The sequence below is a fragment of the Plectropomus leopardus genome, chromosome 24 (genome assembly GCF_026936395.1).
Source record: "Plectropomus leopardus strain MGB_pleo_1.0 chromosome 24, ASM2693639v1, whole genome shotgun sequence".
Classification (NCBI taxonomy): domain Eukaryota; kingdom Metazoa; phylum Chordata; class Actinopteri; order Perciformes; family Serranidae; genus Plectropomus; species Plectropomus leopardus.
In genome coordinates, this window is record NC_142199.1 from 6634437 (window position 1) to 6656248 (window position 21812).

General features: G+C 37.9%; 1 protein-coding gene across 2 annotated transcripts in view; it reads left to right on the forward strand.

Moving 5' to 3' along the window:
* The first annotated feature begins 2635 nt into the window (after window positions 1-2635).
* The window catches only part of LOC121962630 (DNA-binding protein SATB2-like), a 43153-nt gene continuing 23976 nt past the window's right edge, over window positions 2636-21812 (forward strand). For both annotated transcript variants that reach the window (XR_006107147.2, XM_042512847.2), the window contains exons 1-5: window positions 2636-2926; window positions 13084-13320; window positions 15940-16125; window positions 20348-20474; window positions 21264-21387. Coding sequence is in view for 1 of the 2 variants with exons in the window: in XM_042512847.2 (XP_042368781.2) it covers window positions 13128-13320; window positions 15940-16125; window positions 20348-20474; window positions 21264-21387 (630 nt within the window). In the remaining variant the exon portion in view is untranslated. The remainder of the gene's footprint in view (window positions 2927-13083; window positions 13321-15939; window positions 16126-20347; window positions 20475-21263; window positions 21388-21812) is intronic.

A 21812-nucleotide genomic window follows, 5' to 3' on the forward strand; every position in this document is an offset into this window, starting at 1 on the left:
CAAAGACAATTGTGTGTGTGTCTTGGAACGTGTTTACACCTGATATTAACATGCGTGTTGTTTTTTCCAACACAAGTGGGCACACCTTTGTCTATCATACGCCTCCAGCTGACCACTTGTGTTTAGATATTGTTACTGCTTACGTCTTTAGAAAAATGTTTACTTGTCCTGCATATTTTAGATCTCTCCCTGCTACAACACAGCTGAACTAAACAATCGGCTTGTTATCAAGCAGCTTTAGGAGGTCATAACAAGTTGATTGTTCGAATCAGCATCCATAAAAGGCACAAGTTGATGCATGCAAATTCAGCAGATTGTAGGAAAATTAGTGTTTGACGATCAAAGTTTCATGGACGAGGACCCTCCCATAAAAATGTTGCAAATATTGGCACAAAACTTCCGCCCTTGGTCACCACAACGTGGCAGCATTTCCTCAGTGAAAAGACAACAGCGAGCTCTCCTCCTCAGAGGTTTCTTGCTGTTTGCTGTCATATATCACAGCTAATGGACTTTGTGTCACTTTATAAGGAATGTAGCAGATTAGAGCTTCAACACTGACAGAAAATGAAACAGCATGCATGTTAATATCATAATAAACTGAATATCTTTGGGTTTTAGACTTTTGGTCGTACAAAAAGACGACATTTGAAGTCTCCACCCAGGGCTCTAGGAAATTGCGATCCTGATTTTTCATTTGTTTTGGCCACCAGTGCCCGCAGAAGAAAATGTTTTACCTTGCCACTCAGGGCTTCTCTAGTTAATCAACTAATCTGAAAAATAAAAATAATCAACAGATTACAGATTACACAGTTCAGAGTCGAAAAAATCTCCTCTGCTCATATACAGCTTTTGGTCACCAGTGTGTACGACCTGACTCTCAGCCCACACTGTGTGCTCTATAACGAAATAAGAAATGCTTTAGTTAGTACATAAAAAGCTCCACATGGTCGTTTTACACCATAAACATACTCAAACATCAGTATTTGCTGTTACAGGTAACAAGAGATGGCCTGTTTTCATTGGAGCCTTGTGAAAGCACTCTTTAATTGCCACGCATGCCGTCCGCACACACACACACACACACACACACACACACACACACACACACACACACACACACACACTTCATGTTGAGCGACTTGTGGTGAGCTGTCAAAGATACTTAAGATGATGTAGGACAGACAAGTGTTGGCAGTTTGCACAAACACACACACACACACACACACACACACACACACACACACACACACACACACACACACAGACCACAGAGGAGGAGCGACAGGAAGGCAGACAGGCGGAGTGGTAATGATAGGTGACTCTCTACCATTTAGAATAAATCAAGGAAAGTTGACCACCAGCTCAGCTCTTTGGACAGACACACAAACATCGACGTGACGGACGGACAGAATGTATGGAATAACTTTGCAGGATAGTACGGACTCTTACTTTAAAACAAGTTTTCATTTCATTTGTCTGCTCTTAAAGACAGTGACAAGCTTATAATATTACCATCATACTGAGCAACAACATTAAAAGTTTGGTCTTTCAGAATTAAAATTTTGTTTTTTGTCAAGGAGGTTTCCACTATCAAGGAATTTGTTTTGTTGTATAGGTGCATGAAAATACTGTGTGCTATAGACCTGAATAAAAATATATGAGCAGTGCAGGTTTAAAAGTATAGTTTGTGGTTTAAATCCCACCAAACGAAGGAATAAAATGAGCTTAGAGAAGAAATGTTTTTGGGAGTGTAAATTACTCACTTTTCTGAGATTAAGTTCAGAAAAAAATAATGATGTATAACAAATGTATAATAAAACAGTAAAAGCAGGCAAAAAATGCAGAGGGAAATGCCAATCCTGACTAGCAACCCTTGGAAAAATGTCTTTTTAATTTTTTTAACTTTTTATAATGAATTAATAATAATAATTATTTATTTAAAGTTGGTGCTAAAGATGGACAATGATTGCTTCACTTAACAGAAGATTTATCAGAAAGAAACACCCATATACAAAAGGACAAAATAATAGGAAAAGGGCGAACAAACAAACAAACTAAAAATAGGCAAACACTTCTGGAGGGTTAAGCACAGAAGCAATGGGGATTTGACTTTTATAGCAGTTTATATCCCCAAATCCTACTAATTATATACGGTTAAAAAGACAATGAGCCAAAGTCACAATATGAAGGATTAGTAAGGTATGTCCAAAACTGTCCAAGTCAGGTCAAAAACGTTTCTTAGAGCATATTTTTGTGCCTTTCAGTCCTTGAGATTGAGTTTTTCTCCACCAGTAGGGGGCAGACAGTCAGCTTCTGTATCACATCCATCCTGATCATTTATAACTTTTTAAATTCTGCGTTTCTACTTCTATTTAACAGTTGTGACATTGATAAACATCTGACATAATTTTTTTTCCACTTCTCCCCCTGCTTTCTGCTATCACGACATCTGGTGAAATGAATTATCCTTTCTAAATCTGTAATCACATAATTCATTTATGGCTCTCTAGAATAAATAGCTCTTTTCTTGCACACATTTTTCTATTAATTTAACACAATGTTTTCTGCTGGAGAGCTTTAATGTTACAGATAATCATTTGAAGACAGTAATAAATGTAACATTTTTTTCATGCATGTCAATCTGTCTTCGGGTTTCCCTCCCAAACCCCATCTCCTCCCTCCTTCTCTCTCTCCCTCCCTCCCTCCCTCCCTCTCTCTACATGTGTCATTTTACTGCTCTTTACTCAGCAGGCAGCAGCAGTCTGTCCTCATCACTCCGCGTCTTTATATCTCCTTACTCAATCTGCCGCTGGTTTTGCTACCAAGGGGGAAACATTGGAAAACTCATATTCTCTCAGGCTGGATTCACTCGTTTTCACCAATGGATGGAGTTTATTTCCCAGAGAGCGCAGTGACTTCTTAAAAAGTAAGTGAGCATTTTCTGAAAACTTGAAAAGTTCTTCACCTAACAACTGATTGAAACCTGCACATTAAAAAATAAATCAACAGTAAGAAAACATCCAACTGAAATAGTGAAAATGTAAAAAAAAAACAACAAAAAAAAACATGATAGATAATGCTGCAAACTAGCCTGACAATGAAGTAATGTGACTTTTAAGGCAGTTTTGACTGATACAATATACAGTTTATAACAATGTAAGACTAATTTCATGTCTGCAAAAACAAATTATTTGTACGGAAGTAAATGTCATGCTTTTAATGCAATATATACGAGGAACAGTTGATCGTGTGAGCTTAAATGATTTAATTTATTACAGTAAAGTATAGAACTCACTCTAAAACCTCTAACACAACTAAATGCAGCCTTTACCGTAAAAAACACACTTTATCATCATTTGATGAAAATAAATAAATAGAAGAACAAAGCTGTCACATTTTATGAGAAATGATGGACTTTCTTTTTGAAAATTCAGTTTGTAATTGTGAAAATATATCAAAGGTTGATGCATTAGCTAATATTTGATACACCCACAATTAATGTAGAGCATTATACTGTAATATTACGTTAAAGTGTTGGTTTGGATTAGTTTTTAATTCTATTTTTAACTTAAAACTGATTTAATATTTTTTCTTCAGAGAGTGTTACTTTCTCTCTTTCTCTTTAAACGCCATGACATTGCATCGCTTGATGAGTTTTTTATTTTTAAAAAAATACATTTTTATGTTGTTTTTTTATGTTTTGTGTTTTAAGTAAGTTGACTACCACTCTGGAGTATTGCTGAAGCTTTTAACCACCCCAAAAAATGAAATAAATCATATTTTCTAATCAGCTTTTACATTTTGCAATGAAACTTTTATGTTATCAAGTTTCATGTGAGAAAAATCGAAAAGAAAACTGGTACTAAATACTTGTTACTGTATGTAGCCTAGGGAAAAATGATTTTACAATACATTTTAATTATGTAGTATAGCTGTTAATTTAATCAACTCAAAAACACGTGAAAGTTATACAACGGCTTTAAAAAAACAAAAAAAACCAAACCTCGTTATGCTAATAAATAGACTGTGTAAAGGAGAATAAAGTGTCAGTGGTCATACATTTATTAATGAAAAACTTGTTTTAAAGTTAAAAAAAGAATCCAGCTTCAGTTAGCTTACAAGTTTTTTTCTACAAAGGCGATACCACATGATAAACTCAGTTCACATTTCTTATACATTCACAAAGGTTGGTTTTAAAAAATAAAGAAATGACTCTCCTGGATATTATTTTCATATCCTTTAGTTTGACTGACCCTTTTCACAGATGTGTACTTGGTTAAACATAGCTGCACCTAATAAAATTAGCCGTTATTAATGACTAACATAGCTAGCCTGAATGACTCATTTCGTGAGCCTTTGAGCATTAACAATAGGAGACTGTTTAGCCAGCGCCTTTTTTTGTCAGCGCTCGCTGCCATATATTGTCAGTAGCGGTTCATTTGGCACACCTCAATCAAACTGAGCCATTATTTGCTTAATTTTATTAGCAGCAGCTGTGTTTGTCCTGCTGTGACACGTCAGGTGAAAAGATGCTGCTTCCACAGCTGCTAACATCCCAAATGATGCTGCGCGGAGCGAAGACAGTAGGGACTTCAACAGCTTTAAAGTTAGGACTGAATGACAGTAAAGTAAATAATTACTGGTATATGTATGCCGAATTTACCATAATGTCCTGAATGTTTAGTCAGTATTCATAATATGTGTATAGTTACAGAAAGTGAGTAATAATTAATGAACCAATAAAATTTTGGGCGGTATTTGAATGGAATTCATTGCGCGTGAGACCAGGCAGGACTACATCTCTGTTGAAACTAAACCAGCTGTGTCAGCAAATGAGCCATTTAATAATAAACATAATGTAAAATTATGAAGATTTCAGGAGCAAAATCTGACTTAGTAATGATTTGTGACAATATTGTAGGCTGTTATAATATAGTTTTTTTATTTAATGCTGTCTTTTGCCAATTAAAGTATGAAAATATGATTATGACAGTGAATACTATTATACCCACAGTGTTAGGTGACTTAAACGTTATTTAATGTTATTATTTTACTGTATACAAGATGTCAGAACACAAAGCAAAGTTTTAAAGGCTTTAAAAACAAACAAACAAAAAAAAGAGTTTTTCAAATGTACAAGGCGAATTTCTGTTTATCAAGTGTGTTAAAGTATCTGAACCAAAACCTAAATTACTAACCATTTAACCATTTATCTTGGTTAAAATTTTAACCTTAAATAACCAAAATGAAAATTAGTTGTGATCATTTTAGGTCATTTAACCTAAATAGGAATTTGTGATATTTATTATAAAAAATACAGCTGTCTCTTTATTGCAGTGTTTCACATAATGAACCAGGTTTATGGCCATGAGAATACATTCATATTTAATGTGCTGGACTTAGTGTACTTCTTTGATCTGAAATTATGATTCTGAAAATAGAGCGTTGAATGTCTGGCATTATTGTAAACAAAGTTGACCTTCGCTTTCGGTATTAAATATGCCTGTATTGCATCGCTATTCATTTGCAGTAAGTGTGTTATTAGTGTATTTACTGGTTAAGAGTCCATCTTCTGCTTATTGAAGCAATTTATTACAAGAGTGTGTAGTTTTTTTTTGGTGTAGAAAAAGCTCACAGTGAGGCCAGCGCAGAGCAGCTTTAAAGGTGCCTTGTGGAGTTTTCTTGTAAACAAACAAAAGCTTGATGTTTATATCTCGTGTTTCTCAACAGAACTCATTGCGTGTGTATCCTAACTCTAATCTAACTAATGTGATGAATGATATTTCCTCTTCATAAAAAAAACCCTGTTTTTTGTGCAAGAGACACACAAAATGAAGACACAGAGATTTGACCTCTTGATGACAGTCTGCATGCTTGTGTGGTGTCCTTGAATCCACTCAAGAACTCCTTGAGCCCCTTTAAAACTCCCGAAGGGCTCCTGGAACCCTCTCAGGGTCATTTGCCCACAAACCTAAGGTGTTATCAAACTTAATTTCTATTGAACTTAACTCCAGTAAAATTCTGTCCTACTGTCACTGCAGGCCACTCAAGAACCATGTGAATCCGCTCAAGGACTCTTGGGTGTCATCAGACTTCACTTCAGTATCCCTACTTAGAGAATTCACAGTTAATTTAATTACAGTGAGCACCTTAAATGCAGTTAAAGGGCCTTGAAGCTCACTTAAAGACACTCAGGAGACCCCTTAAATTAGACCCTGCCGTAATGAATCTGCTGCAGTATTTGTGCAGCCAGCAGAGGTTTGTTTCTACATGATTTGTCAGTCAGAGGCTACTGAGTGTGACTGTACATTTGGCCTCCATGTGTGCTAGTTAAAGTGTGTGCTGGGAGTGTGTGGTCTCTTGGCTGTGCACCCTCTGAATGTGTCGCTTCAAGTGGTTTCATGTGTGTGAACGCGTGAGTGAAAGACACTTTTCAAGCGTAACAAGGTTTTACCCCCTTTTTTCAGCCCCCCTTTTTTACTGTATTAATAACACAAAGGTATTTATATTAGCCTGGTCAATAACCATTTTCCGTTATATACATCTAATAATAATAGATTTAAAATTTTTAAATTCATAAAGCTCAAATTTAAGTGTTACATCAAAGTATAATGTCATATTGATGAATGCATAAAAGAAAATTAGGAATTAAAGCCACATAATAAAACTGAAAAGACTTAATTCACTTAACTCAACTTGAAGATAACAACACTGTGAGCACAATTGCATTAAACTTGTTATTACAAAAAAAACTCAATATGCTTACAGAGATGAATATGACAGATGACTGTTTCATGGCCTACATGTACAAACTTATTGTGATTAATTACATACAGGTATCTAAGCCGTACAGAAAGTAACCTGAGCAAAATTTTCTTTCTAAGGCAGTGAGCCTCAGACGGCCATGAGCAGCTAAAGAAGAAATGATGCAAAAATTACCAAGAAATATGTAAAAAATGTAACTATGTTAATTGTAAATAACAGACATAGACATTTTTAAAAATAATTTTATATATCTGTTAATTTCTTGCTATTTGTGGAGTAGTTCTTACCCATTTGCTGGTTGCCTTTTTCCACGTTTTTTGAACGAAATCACACCAACTTGCTCAGGGTTCAAAGGGTTAAAATAAAAAAGTGAAAATAGAAAAAGTGAGAGTTAAGTAAGAGACTTTTTTCAAAAAATAAGTTTAAGTTTATGCCAAGCAAATTGATTGGCTGGTGAATCAGATTTTGCATCTTGATCGATGCCATTGTTTTTAAGACACATGATCGATAAAATGCATCGTGTTTAGCTAAAATACATGTAGGGATGGCAAAGTTCAGTATAGGATGAATTCTTAGCCCTCTAGTCTGTAACAGAGACAGAGCAACTGACAGTATGTCAACAAATGGGCCACACCGTCTACCTGAGCAGCACATGTGCATTGCAGAACCTCTTAGTTTTCATGGTAGTGTCCATGAGCAAAACATTTCAACTCTGGACACTGCAAAGTAAAACATAGAGCCTCTTCAAATACTTATTATTGATAGGACTTATATAGCTCTTTTATAAGTACTCAAAGATGCTGAAATACCGTTTATACAGCCGTGGCTCCTTTTTGTGTTTGTGTTTTGTGTCTGCTCTGTACTCCAGCACATTAAATTTAACTTTTTTGCACATGAATAGAATTTTAGGGATTCGATCTTATAGGAGTGTTAGGACATAGGAATAGGAGTGTGATATTTGATATGTGATTGCACAGAAAATAGGAAACAGTTTGACATGTCACAGTAAGAGAGACACTTGTGTACATGGTATATGTTATATAATATTAGATATGGTCTCCGATACTGGAGTTTAAGCAAACATGGAGCATTATGTTGCTATGAGCAACACAGCAACAGGCTACAAGTCATATTCAATGAAACATCAGTGACATGAAGCTGCATGTAGCTGACACTTAACACTACAGAGGGGTGAAGTGCACTACAATTTAAAGTTAAATTGCCCTCAACTTTTTTTCTAATAACACAGTAAAGCATCAACCAATCATACGTTTGTGTTTCCAGCTGTGGCGTTATCTAGCCTAGTTAGCTGACACTGTGCTAGCTTTATGTACATTGATTGCAGTGGACATGGGGATGCAACGGTGTGCCAAAATATGATGTTAAAATGGGATTCCTGCATTCATCAAAAGCATATGACCATATCTGATTTGACCAAATACAAACTAAAGATGATGTTCAGTCGAGGAGCTTTGTAGAGGACACACACAAGCCCGGGATGACAATCTGCGTTAAGAAGCACTTAATGTCGGTGACTGTGATAATGTAGCTTTCCACTATGTTGCTCGTAGTTTGAACGCTGCATTATGCTGGCAAATATCAAAACCTTTGACCGTTTAATAATAATAATAAATAATAATAAATAAAGTCTTCACCTGCAGACATGAGCGCTAACTTGATGCAGATATCTTCACGTGCTGCTTAAGATTTTTTAGTCAGAAGACAAATTTCATTTTCTCTAATAGAGAGACAAACTGTCCTAACAATTAAGAGCCTCAGACTGAAGACACACATGTTGCTCTGTTACTGTATGTGCTATTTGTGTGCCTGAATTTACTGTCTGTACATGCTCTCTGAGTTTCTTCTAACACCACAACCATCTTTTTTCCCCCTCCACATTTTATGTCTCATTAATGAGTTAAACTAGTTAGAGGAGAAAATATGAAGGAAGGAAGGAGGCTGATTATCATCAATTGCCGCAAATATTCCAAAATTGTGTTTATTAAAAGCAGACCAGACACAAACTGAAGGAGAGAGAGCAGAAGTTGACATGCAGTCTAATACTTCTGCTTGCATGCGATACAGTATGTGAGGCGTCTGAGCTACATTGAACCGTGTTGTGTTCAAATTAATATGAAAAGTTTAATTTACATTCTGTTGTTTTAAAAAACGGCTTAGATGAAAATAAAGCACTTAGTTTCCTCCCTGGAGAGAAAATGAGTCCCACTAGGGAAAATTTTTTGGATTTTTTGGTATTTGGTGGCCTGGGGAATGCTCTGCAATCATTAAATTTGATTCATGATAATTGAATTGATGGGTAAATTAGCAAAGGCAGCGTGGGAGGGACAGCTGCACCCAGAGGGACAAAGATCAGCAGCAGGATCACCACTGGTGGTCTTTTGGTAATAAAACTGCTTTTAATTGTATATTGTTGCAAAACATCAGACATATTGTCTTAATGCCATTCATGTCTGAAGGAATGTTTTGCATTTGATTGTTGTCAGTTAGCAGACCAGGTTATTGGTTAATTTCTGCCACAACAGTGCTGATGTAGCACTATTGAAGCTATTGAAAAAAAACTGCAATTACTGTGTCAAGTAAACTGTAAATTATTGATAGTCCCTAAATCAACCTTAAGTAGTTAAACATGAGGATCCAGAGGGTTATCTTAACATCCTCCAGCTGCCAGCACAGTGTGAAAAAGAGTAAAGATGACGCTGCTGGGTCCGGACTGAAATAAATAAGGTTGGATCTTGGGTACAATTATGAACCAAAATGAGGGAATAAATCCATTAAACTGAGGGAATGAATAGACCAAAACAAAGTAACAAATTAATCAAAATGCAGAAACGAAATGAAATAGCATCTCATACACTCTGTTTCGTAAAAGTGACAACGCTTTATTTATTTTTCCTCTCCATGGTACCTTCCGCACTCCATAGGGACCGGCCAGTCACACTGCTGTAACCTTTCCCTGCAATGTTCCAAAACCGTTTCATCTCTTTGTGAATCATCGGTCTGAACTGGACTTCGAGCTTTTAAGGAATTAGATATTTGGAAGTTTCATGTTCTTAGTGTGAGCCACATGTGACGTTTCTTTGTCAAAACTTGTACAGTGCCTGTATGTGCTGCGGACGTCTACTTGCTTCCATGTTTTTTTCGTCTTTTTGCGTTGTTTGTCCGATTGCCAGCGTATTTTCGAAGGAGGTATAAGGCCTTCATTACGGTCTTGAAGAGGCTGCAGCATGTTGATTTTTTAAGCTAACACATGTATGTACAGATATATATGATAAAAACCCAGCCATTAGTCAAAATAGCTATCACGATCGTATTTTTTGCGATGTAAATCTGAATTGGCTATTGTTCTTTGGCTCAGTGAGTGTGCTTTAAGCTACCAGGTTAGTCCATTAAGGGATTATTTCACTGAGCAGCAGCTCTCGCTCATTCTTTGGCTCAAGGTGTGTGTGCTTATGAAAGACTCCTTCAGCTAAGGGTATGTAGTGAACTGAAGGTGCGCTGAAAGAGTCTGAAGTAGTGGACTTGGAAAATAACTTGGCCCTTAGGCACAACCATGCATGCACCATAAAGAAGCTGGATTTTGGATTCACTCCCGCTTGGACATTGGGTCAACTTGTTCCTCTTTGTGTCTAATGATCGATTCATTCGTGAAAACATCACTAGCGGCTTCCCTGGTGTTTGTGCTGAACTAGGCAGAGCAAATCCTAATCCACCTGTGCAAATGAGTCGCACAGAGATTAAATCAATATCCGTCTTCTCATGAGGTTTTAACGAATTGTCTGTAAATCTTAAACAGATACATCAAACACAAATACACTAGTTAACTTTAATTAATCAATGAATCTAAAGGCACATTTTGATATACATTTATTTCAGTCATGTAATGCCTCAGCTAACTGCAGTAAAGAGACACGGATTATAATGTGTGTTGTGTGGGAGGGCATTGTTAAGCTTCATACTGTGTGATTTTAATTTTATTTATTTTTTGTGTTGTTTTTGTTGGAAGGGCTTTTTTAACAGCAGCTATTAATTTTGCATGTGCATTTTATTATAATCATGTGTCGCTTTTGGGTTGAGATTCATGTGTCGCTGCCGGCTTTACAGTCATACCAGTGGAAACCACACAGTGTGAGGAAAAACAAAGCAGAGCGAGCAGGCAGCTTTCCCAAAGATACTGTGCAGGGTTTATACAGCCATGCATACTGCTGCAGGTTTTTGGTATAATAAAAATATATAAGCTTTGCAGACTTTGTAATGTTTTTAAATTCGACTTTTAAACAATGCAATGAAACGGTTTTATAGTGTAGCAGATAACAGTACTGTACATGAGTGCAGTGTGTAATATAAGAAACTGATTAGGTCCAGTGAATATTCATTTACAGTTTATGAATGCCATCCACTATGATGTGGTCTCTCCTTTTTGTCGTTTTGTTCAGTCATGTCGTTCAGTGATAGATCGCATTGCTATGTCCAAAAAAAGTAAAATAAAATCTTGTGATCATCAACAACACAGATATTTCCCAAGAATGATCGGATGCTTCAACTCAGTGTGTTAATCCAAATTTGTTGCAGATGCGGCTGACATTTTCACTTGTTTTGTCAGACCTGGTGGGCCAGTTTACAGAAAAATCAGTTAAGAGTTGCAAACTGATGCATTTAGTTAACTGTTCACAAAAATATGAGCACATTCAGTCAGCTCTTTTAGGGCATTCTGCACAACATTGTAGATGTCACACTGTTTAAAGTTAAAGTTCAGTTTAAATCAAATCCATTAAACTCCATGATAGTCTGCTCAACTGAAGTCATTGTGGTAGCTCAATGGCAGATTGACACCATGGTTCACCATGTGAATTAGATAATTTCATTACTGTTTTTATTGAAGCCATATGGATAAACATGTTAATAAAGGGAAAAAGCTCTTAAAACTTTCCTGGCTTCTTTTACTCAGGATGTAAAGGCTTTTGACGACCATGTCTGCTGTCAGCGTTCACTCTTGGAGACTAACAACTCCTCTTAGTTGGCTATCCAATGATGACATGGCATTGAGTAGTGAGTGGAAAGAAAAAGCATTTATTCTACGGACATGACCAAATTTCAATAAACAAATATCCTCAATAGATTACCAAACTATTCAGACATACTGTCACTACATTTTCCTAATTATATTCATGCTGCATTTGTATATTTATCAATAGTTTTTATGTTTGTGTAGATTTGCTAAAAATTTGAGCAAATTGACCCGTCTCAATAAAATGCTTTAAATCATGAACCAAAACTGACACTAAATAACCTTACTACAACAAAACTGTGGTCCGCAATCCTAAAACAAATAAGATATTGCTCTTTTGAAGCCTAAACTTTATTAACTGCCTTTAAAGAAACAAACCCAAATTGTCCAATCACAGGACAGATTAGAAGAGATCAGGTCTTAATTGGGCAAAACACACATCAAAGCACACTTCACATCATAACCAATTACTTTAATTTGAATATGTGTATTAAACATTTTAAATGGCATGTAACAATTTACTAGAATAAAACACAACACAGCGTGACTTTTACAGATGATGCTAATACCATCTATATCATAAAAAGACCAGTATGTTGACAGAAAAATATACAATATTTAGCAAATCCTGCCGCAGTATACAGACTATTGTCATAGTTGTCTTTCATTATAATGTGTCGTTTACCCAAAAGTGTCTAAACAGGATAATATACTTGTCTGTATTTAGTCTGAGTGAACACCACTCGTTGACCTGTGATTTGTCCCAGATGCCTCTGACTCTGTGTCTGTTGTGGTAGCACTGCCTCTCTTCTATGTGAATAACAAAGAAATGTGTTCGCTGTTTTGCCTGAGGAGGAGCTGAACAAAGCGACCGTGTTGTTGATGAAACGGTCTGTGATGACTCTCGACTGTCAACACTGGCAGAATATGAAAGGCGATACACTTGATATACAGTGTGTAGGTGCATGAGGACCATTTCGGCCTGACTGTGTTTTCTGTTTGGGAGAGAGTCACTGATATAATAACTGCATACTCATCATCCTCTTTAACTCAAACCTTAAAAAATGGGATCATCTGTTTGCTTTTATGCAGGCTTAGTCAAACATATTCATGCTTTAATTAGGATTTGACATCAAAAACTAAATTATGCATCTTGAAAACAGTGCTTTTAGAATATGTTGTCTTTTGTTTATTTTTAATTGTTTTCAAGTTAAAAAAAATGTGCAAAACCTGATGTGCACCAACTGTTTTCCCTGTTAGGCACTAAAGTAAGTTCTTGTATCTCCTTGCAGCTTCACACTCTGTGCTGGGTGCTCCTCCTGGAGTTCTCAAGGCGATGGAGCAGCGCGGAGGTGCAGGCGGGGGAACAGAGAGCCCCAGCCTTCGAGACAGCGCCAGCCCAGAGGAGAGAGGGGAGAGCCCCTCTTCCAGTGGACCCCCGCCGTGCAAGTCGAGCCGCCTGGAGATCAATGGCAGCCCAGCAGCTCCTCGGACCAGACAGAACGGCACACCGCTGAGACCGCTAGGAGGTGGGCCATTAGCACAAATATACACATGCTTAGTTAAAGTTAAAGTTTGATACTTTTAGCCTGGACCCTATTTTTCTATGTTTTAAGTGACTGAAGTAAATAAAGGCAATGATTTTCGAAACTGGTCAAGTATTGAGCGAAAGTGCTGCAGCCTACAGCAGCAACACAGGTTGCAATGTAACTTCTCATTGTATGTTAGCAGCGTCACCTTATAGCCACTTGAAGTGCTTGTTTTTGCCACTGACAGGCTCAGATTGTTTTTAGTGTCTGATAACATAATGGAAAGAGACAGACCTTTTTAAGAGTAAGATACGTTTTATTTAACCAGAAACAGCCCTGAAATCACTATTGTTAAACCTACCAGACACTATTAAAAAAAACCCATTAATTTTAATGTGTATAGAGTCAATGTACAGTATTTTCATGTCTAAGTGGGTGAATTAAGGGGTTATTTAAAAAAAAAAAAAAGAGTTGGTGATTGTTGGAAAAGTGGAAAAACAAACCAAGACAGCTCTTGTGAGTTTTATTTTGTTTCTATTGACTAAATGAAGTGTCTTATATTACGATAAAATATCACCGTTACTAGTTATTTTGTGGATTATTTAAATTGATAAATCTAGACCAATTACCTTTACTTTTACTTTAGGGATGTTGTGTGAACTTCTCTCTCAAACACAACTATTCCGTCAATTTTTGTATACATGCAAACAAGTACAACACCATGAATGACTTTGAGGACTCATTTATGGAAAAAAAAAAAAAAAAGGTGCAGCGTTTGCCCCATTTAAATAATCACTCCTCTTTAAAGTTGCTGTTCTGAACAGCTATAAACATTTTTGACTTCTTGTTGCTTGGTTACGGCGTGCTAAAATGTTAGTATAAAGATGCTAAAAGTGTTAGCACAGTGCACCAAAATAAAGTCTACTAAGGACATGTGGATGATGTTGGTATCTATTATCTGTGGGTGGGTTGGCCACACACACACACACACACACACACACACACACACACACTAATTTTTCAGCAGTATTGCCGAGCAGCATGTACACTCTAAAATACCTAACACAGAAAACACTCACGCACAAATGCCCATTATTCTCTCATGCAGTAGAAAACATCATCATGCATCATCAAACAAACATGTAACAGTCCACACACACACACACACGCACACACACATACACAGATATTCGGCTGGGTTGCCTCCCTCCACCCTTCCACTGAGTGGCTGTCTTATTGGCGGATAGCGTGCCTGGTGCTGCTGCGGTTTGGCTCCGGCTGATGTGTCGCTGCCTCGTCAGGAGGAGGATTGATAGCTTGTTAATTAGCAGTTCCTGTGGGACCGAGCAGTGGACTGGATGGGTGTGAATGGTTCCAGCTCTTGGGACTTGCCCAATAACAAGGCTAGACCAACGCGCAGGAATCGGTTTCACCGCTGGAGTTATGATATATATGTTACGTCCAGCAGTGCTTTGCGAGTGGTTCTGGAAACAAGTCTTATTCCTTGTGGGTTTTTAATGTGTGGTACAACACAAATACAGTTGTACAATCTTACATTCGCACTGGCAGCTGCCCAGTTTAACCAGAGTCTTCCAGTGAGACCACCAAGCAGCTATACTGCAGCACTGACACACTACGTCACCAAAAAGAAAGAAATTTTTTTGTCAGCTTTGGTTTCTGTTGGAATCTCTTTCACACAGGAACTACGCCCATTTTCAAAATTCATATATGTTATTCCTGTGGTTTAAGCAGTCCAAACATATTAGTAAACATGAACAAGTCTCTCCCAAATCCAAAAACTCGAGTGCAAAAACTCAAATTTATGATGTCATAGAATATAAAGTCTGGAGCTGCTCCATAGACGGCGAATGGTGAGAGTTGCTCGAGGAACACCGAGGAGAGCGTTCTGAGTATATGCGAACATTTTCTGAGAACATTACAATAGAATAAAACTCACTGTGTCCCAAAAAGAAAACAAACATTCTGTAGGTCCACAAAACGAGGCTCCAATTCACTGTCTATGGAGCACAAGTTTGAAATTTACTTCTCTGGTTTCTGGCTTTGAGAGAGAGCAGAGACCTAAAAGAGAAAATCCTATAATAATCATGCACTGGTCAAATAATTTTGCAAGACAGCGTGATTAAAGTGATCATTTGGGGACATTTTATACATGTGAAACTAAGATGTTATATTTTAAAACAAAATAAAAATTAAATTAAGACAAAATACCAGCCGTGAATCACGTTTTTTGCAGGCCACCTGCTGGGTTAAGACTTCGATGCTGCTGCTGCTGCTGCTGCTATCATTAGCAGCTGTAAATTCAGCTCTCTGTTGGCTAACCAGAGTTCTTTAGTTACGATTTCCAGATATCATGTTGAATTTTGAGGGTTTTTTTATAAGTAAATGTTACTTACCCAGTACCCAGTACCCAGTCCCCAGTAATGCTGTCTTTAATTAATCTAAAACTGTGCAATGTTTGGTTTGGATGAGGAAAAACAAAACTTAGGATAAACAAATGATGAACATGAATCCCCTTTGGAGAGAGGACAGATTACACACACTTACAAAAGGCTACTGTTCCCGTTAGGCTTTACTCCTATGACTCTTTCTGTCTGCCAGGTCTGATGATCCCGGTCTACTGCGTGGTGGAGCACGCAGATGTGGGCGTCGCCGGTGACTGTGAGGGGCACGGCGACCGTCACGCTGAGTTTGTGTTGGTTCATAAGGATGTCCTCTTCACACAGCTGGTGGAGACGGCACTGGTCGCTCTGGGATATTCACACAGCTCAGCTGTACAGGCAAGTGGTAAGTAGAGTCTATGTATGTGTGTGCATGTGTGTGTGTGAGCAGGCGCACTTTCAAATCAGAACCACCTCTGATAACGCTCTCACTAAATAGTTAAAAGTAACCACACATTATTCATATAAGTCATTAAAATAATCAGATTCACACTGATAAAATACTGTTTTTCTGATTTTAATGCAACTAATTCAACTGTCCCCAAACTCACCAGTCTGATTCTCTCAATCACATAAATGAGACTGTGTGTAATCACCACACCCCACATGACTAAAGGGCCGATCTGATCTGAAGAAGCAGAACTCTACAGTCCTGAAATTATGCATCTTTTATTGTGTCTTTCCATAAATTCCTTCCTCTGGATTCAGAGGTTTAAATACAGCTTATCCCTGCATGGATCAGGATCGTGTTTTAGCCATACAGCAAAGGAATGCTCTGTACTTATGTTGACATGAACTATAATTTCAGTTTGTATTCAAGAACTCCTGTTTCGAAATGATAGATGTTGCATAACAGTGAATATCAGTCAAACTGCAACCCTGTCTGACAGTTCAAATGTTACAATTACATATTTTTAAAACTTAAAGACGAGCTAGCGAACAAGGAAAGTAGTATCTGTGAAGACTCCAGATTACGCAAGGCATTTTACAGTGGACTGCCGCAGCAGTTACAGGGAGCCTTTAGACTGGTTTACGTAACATATTTGCCCAAAACTTAAGCAATATTTTCTGAAATGTCGATAAACACAATAGTGAGATGGCTGCGTTTCCATTGATTGATGTTATGCGACTTCTCCTCTTGTGATAACATTTCAAGAAGCATGGTGATGGATGTTCAAAACATCAGCAGGTTTATTTCTATTGCAGCCACCGTACTACATCATCATTTCCAATCACAGCTGACGTAGGCATGTTATGTGAGTGATAATGGAAAGGCAAGCCCTTTTTACATGAGAGCGGCCACATGTGACAGATTTCTGGGAGGTGATAGTCCACGATTTCACAGAGGAACTGTGGATTCAAAACTTCCAGATGATCTGCTCAACTTTTCAAGAGTAATGCACTGCAATAACACCTCTTTTAGTGATTCTTTTACTCTTGATTGTACATCATGTGACCTATAAAAACAAAAAAGGGTTTCCATTGCAGTTTCAAGAAATATGACTTTTTTTTAATCACCTGAAATATTATCTCATGCAAGCATAAAAACTTTAAATACATGGGAGTTTGTTTTTTTTTTAATTAACTTGTTTCCATTGGTGTATTTTATATTCGCAAATTTAATTTGCGCAGTTTGAGGGTTAACAGGAACCCGCCTTATGATTGGCTTTGTTACTCCGTCCCTGACGAATACTGCTGTTAATACACCGCTGTAGTTCTCCATGTTTCTGGTAACATGTCCACTTGTCAATGATCAAATCAAATTGCTCCCAACATTACATCCCACCTTCCCACTCAGAAATTCAACACTTAAAGACACTTAAGCAAGATACTCTCAAAATGCATTGAGACTTTAAGGCCACGTCTTAAGAAATATTAGCTTGATTGACAGCAGGGTGGTTTTCACTTCTGCTCAGCTCCACCCAAGTCTCCTCCACTTTGACAAAATTTCGGATTTCTTGGCACCAAGATGAGGGCGAGCAACACACCCAAATCCAAGCTTTAGTGATGTCACAAACCCCTGTTTGTCTTCAGGTCATCATTATTGACAAATTAAAAAAATATTTTCAACCTAATTGACAAAATTTCATCAGCCTCTGCCCTCTTTACGTCACATCTGGGAAATGCGGAGATCAAAACTTTTCCATTATTACATGTTAATGGGAAACATCTCATGGTTCAGTCTCTCTCTGGTAATTGATGAGAAATTAATTATTTCCAGCAGCAGTTTAATAGCTGGTTTCCAGATGGGTGAGGTTTATGGCATGGGTACAATGAGTACCAAGATGTTTAGATGATCACAGAAAAGGTATTTACCATGAAGGTATTTTCAAGATAAATCTGCATTCTCTGACATTTTATCTCCACACCCAGCACAAAGGTTAAACCGAGCGCCAAGTCTGGATCTGTGCGTCTCAGACCAGCACCAAAACTTTCTCATCATTTTAAGATCAAAACAAGAAGGCAGACAACATCCAGTCAACCATGAAACAACAGCTCACACACACACACACACACACACACACACACACACAGACACACACAGTTTGACATTCCTGGTGTGTCCCGTAAACACAGGGCACTCTAACCAAGCGGCCGACGCCCTGCGACCCCCCTCGCCTCTCCCACACGGCTACTTTTTGTTCTGAGAAATGAGCCTTTTCTTCTCAAATAAATAATTTTTGGCTGGAGTCATGCATTTTTTCCCCCAGTGTGGTCACAACCAAAATTATACAGAGTCTCTTCTATTTTCTTCTGCCATTGAAATGCATCTTGCATAACTTTGGCTGGATGAGTATTTTTAAACTCTTAACTGGCACAGGGGTTTTTTCTTTAATCAACTTGCACGTTATGGCTAATTAAAAAGAGGCTATTTCTGATTTAGGGTATATGGTTACTGCTCTGGATTTAACATGGGCTTAGGTGAACTGCTGAGCAAAAAAAAAAATCAAACTAAAATTAACTTAAGGGCAATTTGTGGTTCAATTCACTGATATTACTCATTTAGAAATAAACATTTACCGTATTTTAAGGCTTGTAAACCACAAGAGGTTCCCAGAAACCTTAAGAAACAAACAAAGACAACATATCATAACCAAATAATTTTTTTTTCATAGAGTTTTATAGTATGTGAAGTTTATCAATCAGCAGTCATTACTTGCTCATGCCTGTAACTCTGACACGGGCAAGTTGCTCCAGAGCCACTGCAAAGCGCCGTGAAGCTGTGTTATTCATGCTCAGAGACAATGCGTTCACCAGAATGCAGAAAGTTAGTTGTTTAATGCTCAAAATTTTCTGGACCCCAACCCCCATGTCATGTGCCCTCAAGTATAGAAACCAAACCTTCTCCCTTCAGCCTGATGAAGGTTTTTACTCATCATAGGCCCGCGTCCTAAGTTATCAGAATAACAAGCTGAGAAAACGTTGGTTTCAGCTTGGTTCCAACCGCTACCATAGTGAACAATGTCGCTGAAACACTCATTTTTGATTCTGCTTTATTTTGTGTTTTTACTGGTTTTTACTGGAGAGTAAGAGACCCCAAACCCTCCTTAGCAATTAACTATGAAGGCATTTTAACTTGGTGCAATGACAGCATTGCAACGTCTTTTATTATTGTTTTATTTGAGAGACCACTACAGGCAGAAAATGATATATAGTATGTTTCATTTCATACAATTCTGCGTAATTTGTTTGTTTTATTCTGTAGAGAGCTCAAATATGCCTATAATATCAGCTATTTTGGTGTATTGTTTGGAGTTGTAGAGATAAGTGTGGGTTAGTTGGTAAAATGAGTTTTTCTTTTTCAGTCCTAAAATAATCTTCAGTACTGACAACATAACTTTTTAGTTCCATCATCGCATATATTTTGGGTCAGGAAGGGTTTTAAAATGTTAAAGTAGGTCTGCAGATTTATATCAGAAACCGGCTGATGACAGGTCAAAGTATTATCAGTCTTTTCTTAAGCAAAGTCAGCTGCAGGACACATAGTAACTGCCAGTTATGAGAGGAAATATTGTGCTGTCAGACAGGAGAACAGTGACCTCACAGTGTTTATTCAGCGCATCAACATCTTGTTCACAGCGTGCTGCAGCCTCTAATGTTGAGCTGATTTTACATTTCTCCTCTGATTAATCAACTGTGGAGTCCCAAGAGAGCAGCCTTTGTTCTTTTGCCCCTATCACCACCATCCTCATGCAAGGAAGACACACACACACACACACAAGATTGAGGCTGGCAGGCCAAGGCCAGGCAGGATCTGTGTTTGATTTAGCAGATCCTAACGCGATTAGGCCTGTTTAGATTTGCACTTCCAGTCACGGTTGTTGGAAGGCCAGGGGAATGTTCACCCCAGGATGATGCTCCACGTCTCCAACACACACACACACACACACACACACACACACACACACACACACAGGTTTGGTTTCCATTGATAAGAAAACACAAGAACATGAAACTAGATTTCCAACAGCCAATACAATGCTGTTGTTTTAAATCAAGACTTTTAAAAAGACAACAAGTGCATGCTTTCATTAAGTATTTGTTCACTGTCTGTTTGTGTTGTGCAGGCATCATTAAAGTGGGCCGCTGGAAGCCGATGCCCATCCACTACCTGACCGACGCTCCAGAGGCGACAGTGGCCGACATGCTGCTGGACGTTTACCACATGGTCACACTGCGGATCCTTCTGCACAGGTCAGCATGTGTTACCTGTAAACACCATATTCTGTCCAAATTAGACCTTTTATCAATTTCTGATGAAGAAATGTTTCATATGTCGATATTTTTCTCGTTTTGAAAACATTCTTTGGACATGTATACAGAGCATTTTGAATGTGTGTCCCAGTTGGGGTTTTTACTGTAGTTTGCAATACACAAACTCTTACCTATTAACAGTCAGCTCTGTGTTGTGCACAAACCACCTTGCCATTAGTTTGCAAGTCTGGTGTAGAGATATATGCCTAAAAGGTAGGAGAAACACACCTACTTTAAAATATTATGAAGGAGTTTGATATTGACAGTTTTTTCAATGTACATAAATATCGCGGTGGTTGAGGAAATCCAAAAGGGAGGCTGTGTTTTCACATCCCAACTCACATGTTAGGGCACACTTCTACCCCTTTCACACCAAAACTAGCATGTGTATGCGGGTTTTTCAAACACGGCAACCAGCTGAATATGGGCAACAATTTTTATCCTGGAGCAACCAAGCAGGTAACTGCTGTGGTAACAGAAAGCTCAGTTAAAGTTAAAGCAGTGTAATTGTGTCAATTCTGAAATACAGTGTTGGGTACCACGAGATGAAAAGCTCTGAACAGCAACAAAAGACCTGTAAGTGTCAGCTAGCTGATATATCTTCAAATAAATATACAGTATTTCAGTGATTATGGCAGGTTGCTTGTTGATTTGACCAATGTCACAGCTTCTGTTTTAATTCTATCAAAGTTTGATTCAGTGTATAATAAAAGTGTTTCACATGTGCAGCTTTGCGCGGCTTGAGGAGCTGCCGTCAGAGCAGTGGACCCACGCAACGGTGAGGAACGCCCTCAAAGAGCTGCTCAGAGAGACCAATCAGAGTGCGCTGGCCAAGGAGTGTCCTCTCTCACAGGTAAGTTCTCAACAGCTCCACAGCTACAGAAAATAAAGTCCACTTCATATACCAAGATGCAAAGAAGCAAATCCACACTGGAGTGGTTCAGAGATGGCGCACCTGCAAATGTCATATCAGCCATCAAACATAATAAAGCACAAACATAATGCAAATCTGCAGCTTTTCATGTAATAATCCCACAAATGTGATAAATTTCCTACAAACGTAAAAGTAGTTGCTTACTACAAAAGTAATACAAAATTTCCTGACAATGTCCAGAAAAGAAATTTATTTGACGTCCAGAAAAAACATCTATATGATGTCCAGAAAGGACATGTGTACGACATCTAGCAAAGACACCTATATTGTAAAGATGTCTTTTCTGGACGTCATATAGATGTCTTTTCTGGACATCATATAGTTATATTTCCTGGACATTTGCA